The sequence below is a fragment of the Callorhinus ursinus genome, unplaced genomic scaffold (genome assembly GCF_003265705.2).
Source record: "Callorhinus ursinus isolate GAN/ISIS: 27379988/994484 unplaced genomic scaffold, GSC_fseal_2.0 scaffold9, whole genome shotgun sequence".
Lineage (NCBI taxonomy): Eukaryota > Metazoa > Chordata > Mammalia > Carnivora > Otariidae > Callorhinus > Callorhinus ursinus.
In genome coordinates, this window is record NW_027397071.1 from 46,611,290 (window position 1) to 46,623,994 (window position 12,705).

General features: G+C 39.4%; 1 protein-coding gene across 2 annotated transcripts in view; it reads right to left on the bottom strand.

Annotated features, from left to right (window-relative positions):
- Nucleotides 1–300: 300 nt before the first annotated feature.
- The window catches only part of IL23R (interleukin 23 receptor), a 56,524-nt gene continuing 44,119 nt past the window's right edge, over nt 301–12,705 (bottom strand). For both annotated transcript variants that reach the window (XM_025871907.2, XM_073896568.1), the window contains 4 exons: nt 11,196–11,285; nt 8,378–8,483; nt 5,785–5,875; nt 301–2,042 (listed from right to left, as the gene is read on the bottom strand). In XM_025871907.2, coding sequence (XP_025727692.1) covers nt 1,395–2,042; nt 5,785–5,875; nt 8,378–8,483; nt 11,196–11,285 — 935 coding nt within the window. In that variant the 3' untranslated portion in view covers nt 301–1,394. The remainder of the gene's footprint in view (nt 2,043–5,784; nt 5,876–8,377; nt 8,484–11,195; nt 11,286–12,705) is intronic.

A 12,705-nucleotide genomic window follows, 5' to 3' on the forward strand; every position in this document is an offset into this window, starting at 1 on the left:
GTGTCTCAATCCGTTAAGTGACCGACTCTTGACTTTGGCTCAGGTCATGAGCTCAGCATCTTGAGATTGAGTCCCATACTGGGCTCCTCAATAAGTGTGGAGCCTGCTTGTGATTGTCTCTCTCCCTCTGCCCCTCCCCACCCTGCTCACGCACTCTCTCTTAAAAAAAAAAAAGAAAAGTCTGCTGAGTACCATTTTCAGCTGAAAAATATGCATTTCATATTTTAAGATCACCTATCTCTCAGTATTGACCTGGGTGGCAGATACAGTTCACCTCCAGTCCTAGACCTTATTGAGTGTAGCTGTCAGGAGCACCATGTTGAGAGGACTCTGAGGTTACCTTAAGGCTTAGCAGAAAGGCTTGTGGTAATCAGTTAGTGATGTCTGCAGGAGACATGGGCTATAGGGCAATGGTAGGTGTGGCAAGAATTGCCATCCCAGATTTGGACAAATACTTGTTTTAACAATAATTTTCTGACATATATCTAATATATAGTTGATTACAAAAGGAATAATTACATCTTGCTGATACTGCATCTGCTACTTCAGTTCTGCCATAGTGTAATTAATACACCAACTACACCACAGGACGACAATGCCATCACGCTTAACTTGAATGAAGACAGCAGTTTCATCATGTCATCACATCATTGTTTTATAACTCTCTTAGTCCAAAATCAAAATAAAGAAAAATCAAATCCCTAATACCTGAAAAGAAAGTAGTAGAAAAAAATAATACAACCAACATGCCAATTAATGCTCTCTGATTCTATTCTTATTTTGTTGTTGGGGACTATATTTTTACCTACCCAAGAGAATTTTAAGCCATAAAATGAAAATTAAATTTGCTTCTCCCATTGCAAACAAACATTAATGTCTCAATTTTTTTTTTAAGATTTTATTTATTTGACAGAGAGAGACATAGCAAGAGAGGGAACACAGGCAGGGGGAGTGGGAGAGGGAGAAGCAGGCTTCCCGCGGAGCAGGGAGCCCGATGTGGGGCTCGATCCCAGGACCCTGGGATCATGACCTGAGCTGAAGGCAGACGCTTAATGACTGAGCCACCCAGGCGCCCCATAATGTCTCAATTTTTAAGAACTATTTTCAACGTTTATTTCACCACCACATATCTTGTATTATTTATCCTTCATACAACAGAGAGATCTGTTCTGTGCCTTGCAATGAGTGGAAATAAAAAGGATATAATTGTTGATACTTTTTAAAAAATACAGAAGCTGTACCTAATACCGGTGCTTCCTTTGTGACTATGAAGTATGTTCCATCTTTGGATCTTAACTCTCTAACTTTAAAAAATAGGGCAGAATTAAACTAAAGAGGAGATCCAACTTCAGATTACAAGGCAGCTTTCCTATATTGACTTTGACTATGCAGCTCTATTTTTCCAAGAGTGAAATCGTATTGAAGTGGTTTTCGAAAATATTTTGTGGAAAATAAGAATTAATAGATGGCAACTCCTCATTCATGACCCCCAAACAGGAAACAAATTCGTCGGGCAACAGGGTCTGTTCTGGAATAGTTTCATTGGGTGAAGCATTTTCCAAAAGCATGGCAGTTTCTCCCTCAACTGAGTTTTGTATGTCCAGAGGATTGCATTCTCCTTGATTTAAAATGAGGCTTAATTCTTCAAGAAATAGTGTGTTGCTTAGCGAATTCCTACTTGAGACAGAAAAAGCAAAATTAGGGTATCTTTTAAACCTGGCATTTTCCCCCAGGTCTAAGGAATCAGCCGGTGGTTTGAGAGTTGAGGAAGATGTGTCATCATTTTTGCTGAGATGGTTTCCTCCAGTGAGAAAATTTGAAATCTGGGGTTTATACCCAGTGCTGAGACCAGGAATATACACAACTGTAGTGTTGGTGAGTAGTGACTTCTGCAGGCAGTCTCTTGTCTCCAGGGATCCTGTATTCTTTTCTGTCTTGTAGTCTATGGGCTTGTGTTCTTCTGGGATTTCTATCTCTGTAATCACCGGATCAACATATAGGACCTGTTCGCTGGAATTATTATTCATAAATTCACTTTTTTCCTAGGAAGAAAGATTTTATTTTTATTTCACAAAAGGCATTTAAAGGAGCTAACTGGATAATTAAATAAGGACTGGAATCCTGCTTTCCCTCAGCTTTCCTTTGCCCTCCTTCTTCTGATATTGTTTCTCTTCCCATACAGTTTCCTCCTTTTGTTATCCTCCTCTATTCCAAGTCTTTATTAAATTCTCCCACGAGGAGACTGAAGAAAGGAATAATAAAAATAATCCCTGTTTTGCACACGTCTTGGTTTAAAAATTTTAAAGAGAAAGATGTATCTTGCATATTAACTCGCATACGATTTCAGGGCCTTTTAATATTTGGAAGTTCAATGTGTTGGAATATTTCTTAATATCATGGAGCATTACTACAAGAAAATATCTCATTGCTTAAATAAAAGAAAGGAAGGTGGGAGAATCCTGTTTTGCTTCTATTTTCAAATAAGGTAGTAATAAATGCTTTGTGCTGAGGTTCTAAAGGTGTGCAGCTACTTACAATTCAGACAGGAACAGGAGGGTCAGTGAAGAAGGTTTTCATTTGTGTAAAAGCCTGATGACTCTTCTGGGTAAGAAAATGACTCGAGGCCTCACAACTGATGGCTGGCTTCTGAAGGCAAATAACTCCCACCCAATGCTGTTATAAAATGATAGCCACTTGCTATCGACTGAATGTTCGTGTTCCTACAGAATTCATATGTTGAAGCCCTAATCTCTAGTGTGATGATATTAAGTGGTGGGGCCTTTGGTGGGTAATTAGGTCGTGAGTATGGAGCTTTCATAAATAGAATCAGTGCCCTTATAAGAAGAGACATGAGATTGTGATCTCTCCTTCTACCCTGTGAGGATACTGCAAGATGGTGGCTATCTTCAGGAGAGCTCTTACCAGGAACTCAGCCTGCTGGTGTCTTAATCTTGGACTTACCAGCCTCCAGGGCTGTGAGAAATAATGTTTGTTGTTTAAGCCATCCAGTCTATGGTATTCTGTGATAGCATTGCAAGCTGAGTAGAAGACTGCCCCTTAGTCTTTGGGCAGAAAACAAAACTTCATCTGAAGGTTTGTTTCTAATTCCAGGAGCCCAGAATGGGAAGGAACTCTGGCAAAAAGAAAGACCTTGAATAAAGCAGCATGAAGTGTCTTTCAAATTTTCTTCAGCCTCAGCCTTCTTAGGGAACATGCCAGGTTTGGGTTGGGAAGGGCAGACATGTAGTCAAAGGTCAGATGAAAGTCAAAGAAACTAGACTTGCAATAAGAAACGAAGAATGCAAGGTGGCTGTGTTCTGTAGAGGGAGGTATTTTCCTTACTTCAGGCTGGCAACTGAATGATGTGGGTGGGAGTCAGACTGCAGTGAAGGACACAGAAGAGCAACAGGGACCATTCCAGAATGAAGGCAATGAAGGAAGAAGAGGACCTGACCACAACAAGGTCAGGGACAATTATCTGAGCCACAGAAAGTCCCCAGTCCCCTTGGATAATAATTAGTGGAGGAACAAGATAGAACTAGCAAGTGGAAGGGATATAAGATTACAGTATTTATTATCTGTAGTTTGATGAACATATGCTTGTCCTTCAGTTACTTGTTAACTATGTACTTCGTCACATATGTGGGTTCAATTGTTCTAAATCACCCCTCCACTATTAGGCAACATTACCTCCTTCAAAATCAGCCATGTGCACACCCTTTCTCACCTTCAAGTATCCAGAGACAGGAATCCTCCCTTCTGCCTAAGGCGAACCTTTCCATCTCACCCCTTTAGACCATCCCCTCCCCTCTTCTTCACAGTCTTGTTGGATCAATATTCCCTCTTTCTCTGTAATAGTCCCTCTTAAGCCTGTCAAATTTAGTATAAACATGCTTCTGACTCACATCCCTCCGAAGCTACTGTTGTTCATTCACTGCACGAGGATATGAGAGCTGACCACGTATCAGCATAGCTCCTTTCTCTACTCCCTTTTAGAAGAATGTCTTCATTCTCAACCTCTGCTTCTTCACTTCCTAATCACTTCTCAACTCACCAGTGACCTCCCCCTTGCCACATTCCACTGAATGTTACAGACCCTCTACAAAGTGGTCAGCACCATGGGTCCTTGTTTCTTGACACTTTGCTCTTAACCTCATGATGTTCATTCTCTGACCTTCCTCTTCTGCCTCTCTCCTAGGACCTTGTCTATTCCAATGGAAAAGCCCTTAGTTACTCCTCATTGTCTTTAGCAGTAGTTTTCAACCACTTAACAGTGTTCTCAACCTCAGCTGCATAGTGGAATCACTTGGGAAGCTTTGGATAATACTGATGCCTGGGTCTCTCCATGCCCTCCCTCCCTCAGAGATCCTGGGATGTGGCCCAGGCATCAGGATTCCAATATGTAACCAAGGCTGAGAACTACTACCTTAGGGATTTCTCTGGGGTTGGGTAAGGAGTTGATTAATGGGTTCATAAGAGTTCCAAACAAAGCCACTTTTATTTGTTTTATAAATACTTGTCTTCCTCACATCTTTAGAACAAAGTGTTTCTAGGGGTGTCTGGGTGACTCAGTCATTTAAGTGTCCAACTCTTGGTTTCTGCTCAGGTCATGATCTCAGGGTCGTGAGATCAAGCCCCGTGTTGGGATCTGTGCAGAGCATGGAGCCTGCTTAAGATTCTCTCCCTCTCTCTCTCAATCTCTCTCTCTCTCTTTCTCTGCTCCTCCCCCTCCACTCATAAAAAAAAAAAGAAAGAAAAGAACAAAGGATTTCGAGGGCAAAATTAATTTTTTTTAAAGTTTGAACATTGTTGTCAACAGAATGAAGTCTGAGTTCTGTAAAGTTCTATAACAGGACCTTTTATGATCTGATCCCAGTCACCATTCCAGCAATATACCAACCACTCCTCACATCAAGCTTTTCAATAAAGCAACACCTAACAAGCTCTTCTCACTCTGTGCTTTTGCTCATGCTGTCCTCTCTATTTTGAATGTTTTCTGTTTCTCCTAAGCAACTCCTTCTCATCTTTCCATATGCTTCCCGTATACCCCCATCATGTTTGGTCTCATTTCTGTCACTGCACTTACATCAATGCACTGCAATGCTTGGATGATATGTCTGTCCCATCAGCTGGGTTTTGAGCCCCTTAATGGTGAAACCAGACTACCAAAAAGTAGAAGGAGCACACATAGCAGAATCTTTTCCCTTCTCCATAATCAGCAGCAGTTCCTCCATACTTGGCAAAGTCCCCTATAGTCTCCGGGTCTTCCCAGCACACCTTTCTCTTCTTTTTGAAATGGAAACCTGGCCCAGCCCTGGTGACACCATCTCCCACAGTCCTCTCACATCTATTTTCTCAAATCCACTGGACCTCAGGAGTGAAGCAGATCTCACCTGCTTCTCCAATCTCATGTAAAACAGAAGCCTCTTTGTGTCTTTGAGCTGCATTTTATTGAGCTTTTCTACCCATCTCCTTTTGTCCCCAAAGTCATCTATCAACTATTGGCCACAAGGTGACTGATACCTGGCCCACAAGCTTCCTCTTCTCTTTTCTCTTTTGAATAGCATTGTTTCTTTCTTCCTTCTCTCTTTCCTTCCCCTAACCTCATGCCCTCATCTCTAAGTATAACTTGAAATATGTGTAATTCTGTCTTGACATATGTTTATACAATTATGCTAAAATGTACACACATTTATGTATTTGAACAGAAATTCTATTCTAATTATTGGATTGCACTTTTACTCTTAGCTGCCACTTAGTTTTTATTTGATGGTGTTTGGTTACCTGTAGCATTTTTACAACATTACTGTTTTCCATATTAGGAATATCTTCATGAAGCCACTTTGGTATTAGCAATAAGATTCTTCTTTTAATTCTAGGAAATAAAAATGACACGTTTAGAAGAAGCATTTTACTTAAAGATTGGTGCAAGCCATCACATAGGAGGCCAGGAAATCAACTGGAATGGAATGCATAAAACTTCCTGATGCAGATTTCCATCTCCTACTTTAGAAAGTTAAGTGGGAAGTTGATTCACTATCTTTTCAGATTTCCTCCTCCCTCTATTGCTCCGCTTTTCTCTAATGAGCCAGAACATTTCAAAACACTCACACTAGATTCAAGGTAAGTGGGAGAACCACCCTGGAAGTAAAACTGTACACGTGTTAAATATGGCTAACCATTATAAGCAGATATCAGTGTGGAAAGGTTTGGAAAATGTAAGGGATATTTTGCAGAGCTTTCCAAGTCAACCATAGCCACAGAAAAATATTGAAGAAGAGAATGCTATATAATAAAAAGGTATAATTCTAGCTCCTCTAATTCTGAATTTGTACTGATTTCATACAGGGTTGAGGTGATAGGGATGGCTCCAAATGTTGTTTATGTGGATAGAGTAGGAGGCTGCAGAAGTTGTCTTGCAGTTGTATGGCACAGTGAGAATACTGGTTTTTCCCTGGGCTGTGTGCTTATTAAGGAACACTAGGGTGGGTGATGGAAAGAAAAGGGAGAAGCTGTGAACACCCCGCTTCTTCCCCAAGCTACCCTTGGCACTGCCACTGTGTCAGAAGCACTTTCTGTATTTATAATACAAATTGACTTGAGCAAAGGTTGCAACAGGAACTTAGACTAAACTGATCTCTGGCACATTTTTACCTGTAAACAAGTACCTGTTAGCAACAGGTCAAACTTGTTTATCTGTTTAAGCAGGTTTTCTAAGGACTTTTACTGAGTAACAACCAATATCCTGAATGAACTTTGCTCGCTCAATTTGACCTTCAACTGTAGGGTAAAAATAATTTCTTTACACATATTTATATAATGTTTTATGATTCAGCTTTTTTACTAATTCACACTCTCTTTCTATACTTAAAATTGGACCAAATTAGTAAGTTCATGTTATTACAGAAAAGTTTTTATACAGCATGCTGATAACAGTGAGAATATCTATATATATGTGTGTGTGTATATATATATATACACACACACACATACATATATATACACATATATATATTTACCCATTTTGGGTTTCAGTTTAGAATGTTTTCCAGTTTTGTTTCTGAAGTAAGGCTTTTATAAGTAATGTATAGTTATAGTAAATAACAGTGTCTGTTTATATATAAAATAGTTGTATTGAAATGGTCTCGTTTCATTTATCTTTTTAAAAGGAATACTTATTTAAATAATTAAATTAGCAAAGAATTGTCCTATTTTCTTATTTGTCATTGCCAACTGGAAATTAATTTTTAAGTTATTGTAACAAGCTTAATGCTATTTAAAATTTCACAGTATCTTTGGACAATAACATAAATACTAATATTTTTATGTCATACAAGTTCAAACATTAAGAGGGGCTTTATAATCAAGTATATTTTTAAAACTACCTGAAACAAAGTTTTATATTAGTTTGCCCACCTCATAATGATATCAGGGATATATTTATTAATGGGTAATTTAAATTTTGAAATATCACTAACTTCTGAAGAAAAAAGCCTACTTTGTAAATTTAAAAAATCACAAGTGTACCTTACTTAGAATAGCTCATTCTAAATCTTCCTACTGCCTTTTGATTATAAATTTAAAAGAAAGAAAAATAATGTCATGAAGCAAGTGATGGCAAGAAAGAGAAATTCAGTGCTATCAGTTAAAGAACATTTGTACAGTTAAAATTTGTGAGTTGTTAGCTGTACAAGGAGACTGCCACATCAAACAACTGTGTATTCACAGATTAGAAATACTCAACACATCTAGTAAAATTTAGAAAATTGAAGGCTTTGCTTTCCTCAAAGCCTCATTTATCCATCACTAGGCATTGATCTTTACTAATTCCATACTGGAAAACAGTGATCGAAGGCCAAGGAGAATGGTCATGGGAGCTGGTTGCTAACACACCAACACAACTTGTATCAAAGTGATGAATTCAGATGTTGCCACACTTCTCTTCACACTGATTCAGAGGATTTGTTTGGGTAGGATTCGAGGCAGGTTATGACCTAACCACTTTAAAGAATCCAGGCACAGTGAGCAGGCTGTGTAGCCTGAGAATGTGGGTTGTGATGTCAGCCAGGTCTGGGCTCCTGACTTAATGCTTAGTGACCTTGGGCCAATCACTTAACCTCTTGAAGCCTAAAGTAAGTGATCTGTAAAATAAGCCTTTGGGTTTTCCCAGCAGGGTCATCATGAGGTCATCATGAGGATTAAATGAGTGACATGTGTCAAGAGTTTGGCATGGGTTGGTAATCATTAAACACTACTCATTTTATTTTTTTCTTTCTCTGACTAAAAATGTTGATGGGTTTTCCTAGTAAATAACTGAATTGACTAGGTTTACTATATATGGTCTAAATCAGAAAATAGAAATTCTACAGAAACCTACCCCGTTCGGAGTGATTTGTTAAATATCCCAATCAAAGAAAGAATTGACAACATAACAGCAAAGAGGACCATTCCTGATAAAAGTCCAATGTCTTGTTGCCTGTTGTCTGAAAGAAAGAAAAAATAACTTTAGCTAAGCATTAGTGTCCGTGGGATGTCAGAATCATTGTTCTCTCTACTCTGTGCAAAGCAAAATTCATTGAGCTCAAAGGAAAAAGGGAAGGGGAGAACAAAATTAACTTTTACCTTGGGCTGTGTGTATAGTGACTGTCCTTCCAAAATGCACAACAGTACCTTTCTTTTCTGAGAAAATTGGGCTGCACATATCTGGTATCAGTGGGTTTCTAGAAGTGCATCTCTGGCAAATGTGGTCAGCATTAGACATTTTTTTCTGAGCTTGTGCATGCATATTTTATATAAAAGGGTTTAGTGATGAACCTCGTTTGTTTTGTCTGACACAAGTGAGAATTCCCAGTTGCTGGTAACAGAGTCTAAAGCTGGCCACAATCACAACTGAGGTTTATTAGGTTTTCTTTTTAACCTTTCGAGCAAGACAGAAGTTATGTAGAACTTGTCACCATTCTTCAAAATGTATTGTTCATGAATTTTTTCTGCCGAGAAAGGATATTTGCTCTACTTAAAACAATATATAAGAAAGAAATTCAAGTTGCTATATATCTTGCACTCACATTTTATCTTAAAAACAATGCTTTTCTTGTGTTTTGAAGCATCAGTTAATCACCCCAAATCTTTAAGTAATTAATATGATATATTCAACATACATTACCTACTGGGCTCATCACATTTTCTCCCTAGTTTATAAAAAAAATCCTGTTTTCTATTTTCAAATATAAACTATCCATTGAGACATGACTATCACGCTCGAGTTCTGAGTGATGATGGATATTGGCCTCCTTTCGATCTCTCATTCCTTCCTTCCTCATTCCCTTTAGCAAATATTTATCAGATACTTACTATGTGGCAGACACTTCACTGGCCCTTGCCCTCATTATCTCCCAGCTGCACCTGACATGCACCTGGGTGTCTCCAGGCTGCCTGGTCCCTCTCCTAAAGCCAACTGGTGAGCAGGGGCCAGGCCAGTGTAGCTTAGCTTACTCCAAAGTCCTGGGGGTGGGGGTGGGGGACTCTGGGTGGCTCAGTCGGTTAAGCATCCGACTTTGGCTCAGGTCATGATCCCAGGGTCCTGGGATTGAGCACTGGGACCGTCCCATGTGGGGCCCTGTACAGTGGGCTCCCTGCTCAGTGGGGAGTCGGCTTGAGGATTCTCTCTCTCCCTCTGCTCCTCCCCCAGCTTGCATGTGCGTGTGCTCTCTCTTTCTCTCTCTCTCTCTCTCTCAAATAAATAAGTCTTAAAACAAACAAACAAACACACAAACACGCCCCTCCCTCCCATGCCAAATCCCAAGGGAGATATGGAATTAGTGTTTTTCTTGGAAAACTCTATTGCTGAAGATTTCATACCACCTAATGGTGCCACATACCTTTGGGCATTAGTGCCTGGGAGAGAATAGAGAAGTCCCACAATAACTGGGGCCAGGCTGCCAGGCATAGGGGTCTAAGGATACAGCAGAGTGATCAAGAGACAACCGTAGGTATGTGGGTTCACATTGGGCTCTGCCCCTTACCAGCCCTGTAACCTCAAGGCATAATTATAAACTCACTGAAACTCAAGTGTTCTGTAACATAACTTCTGTAAAATAGGGATCATAACGCCTATCTAATAGGGCTGCTGTGAGCTCCTGGCCTCCCCAGTTCCCACAGAAATGTCAAGGTGCAGACCTGGGTAGGTGTCTGTATGGGACCTAAGCACTTGGCTCATTGATTTACATGTACACATTCAGAGTGGCCTCACTTGCTTCATGTTTCTTTATAATACTTAACTGCCACCTGACTCTTCTCTTGTTGTTCTGTTTATTGTTTTTCTCCCCATCTGTCCAAAATGGAAGCTCCGTGAAGACAGGGCCTTTGTTCATTTTTTTTACTGCTGATTCCCGACCCAGAACAGTGCCTGGCACATAGTAGTTGCTTAATGAATATTTGTTGACTAAGTGAATGAAAGTCCCAAGAATGTCAATGTAACCTGCAAAAATTCTCATACTATTCCTGCCAGATTTTTATGCAGGGAGATAAGTGGTCTACCAGTGGTCAGAGGTGAAATAGTTATGCCTAAAGTTTTTCAATTTGAAATTTCTGTTTAGAGTTATATTTGTCCATTGCACAACCTGATCTCATAACTTTTTATGCCTAAAACATTTAGGTAACCTCATCAAAGGAAAATACTGAGTCATACTAATGAAACAGGAGCTGGTTTATACAAGAGAAAGAGCACAGATTTCAGGATTTGAAAAATAGGATTTGAATTTTAGTCTGTCACTTAGTGTGACCTTGGACAAGTTCCTTAGCCTCTCTGAGCTCCAGTTTTCCCATCTATAAAATAGATATATGACACTTGTCTCATCTGGTTGTTTTGAAGATTGAATAAATGATGTATACAACCTCCTAGCACATGGTAGACACTCAAATAATGTTTTTTTTTTAAGAAGGAGTTTAGGGGTCTTGAACCCCAGCACCCATTGAAATGAAAATGTATCCAACCCATAGCAAAAGCTGGTGCAGTCCACCTAAATCATTCTTTAAATTCAGTTTTAAGTGGATCTTTATTGATTATTTTCCTATAGAAAGCATATAGCATATCTTATTATTAAGAAATTTATGCCTGACACATGATTTTTCAGTTGGAGGATTCAAATGGATGATTAGTAAAGACTACCCAAAAAACCCAAGTAGTATTTTCTTACCAGAAGTAAGGTGTCCTTTAAAGATGGACGCAATTAGATGCCCAGAATTCTGAGTATCATGTTGGAATGATTTCCGTGTGACCTGGGGAACTTCAACAAAATGAAAATAGGGTGAGCTTCTTACATTTTGCATTCACGTTACCCACATTCTTTTAAGAGTTTCTTCACTTGTTTGGAGATGATTAAAGTACACTTAAATAGGCTTGAAAGTTGAATAAAAGCAAAGGCCTTCAAGTATGTGTGTCTTTTCTTCTCCTTTTTATTTAATTGGGCAAATCCTAAAGAAGGAAACACTGAAAGGACAATAAAAACTACCTAGGGTTTGTAAAACTTCAAGGTGTGTCCTCTAATTTCATGAGGCTTCTAGGCAACAAATACCAAGGAGCTTTATTTAGTTCACTGACCAAAAAATGCACAATAACTGGTCTCTACTTGATTCCTTCCAACAGATGATGCAATAAAGTTTAGGTTTCCTGAAGAGCCTCCAAGATGTGTCACTTTTGTCTTTGCACAATCTTTGACACACTGTTGGTGAACAGTATCTTGGCTCCATAGAAGAAGCCCAGTTTTGATTAGCAGACACTTTGAGATTATAACACAGGGGTGGAATGCTATTAATGACTTCCCTCTGCTCCTTTCCCACTGGCTAAGATCCTGGCCAGCCCTGTCTAGTCATAAAGACTGTCAGGACATGGCTAATGAAAGCTTCTGACTGGGGTGTGGTGAGCAGCCTTGGCAGCTAACTCTCTTTCACGCTGAACCCAAAAGAGTCCTGGAGCTTTCTTACTCATCTCCTCCCTCCTGAGAATTAAAAGCTTCCAGAGGTGACTTCAAGGACACTATTCTTCAGCTGACAGAGACATTCCTGAAAACGGTTCTAAGCTCTGGATTCCCAAGAGTGCCTCAAGCCCTATTTATTCAGCTATTGTGATTTTAGTGTTCAGATTTTTCTTTTTGAAGAATTACTTGTGGGGCCAGGGAGAAATCACGACTTGAGGCAGCTTTAACTGCCACCATGATATCACAGGCTTGTATAACAAGCTAAGTGGCACAGACAGCTCTCTTTGAGAAAAATATCATGGAGTTGGAATAAAAAGATTCCTATGGTCTTTGGAAATTTTTGAAAAAGGTCGACTGGGTGCAGGCACAGGCTCAGTAGTTTTCTAAGAACAATGGGTAGGGAATTTTAGAAGGTGAAAACATCAGAAGAGCCAAAAGTTCTTTTCTGTGTTTTTATTCTGTCTTCTCTACAGTGAGAGGAAAATGTTGCACTGTGAATTGTGACAAATCAGAAATTCTTTTTGGCTTCTCAGTGCTTCACTAAGTCTCTTTTGTTTCCAAGTATGCAGTTCCATCAAACTCTGGGAGCAAGGTTATGCCCCAATGGTCACCAGCCAAGTTTATTCATCTAAATTAGTATTTTGTAGGCTGATGTTCAGTCTTTGGGAGCCAAGCAGGAGTCTGCATCTACATTATTTTGAAATTTTAAGACTAGACATATTACATTAAA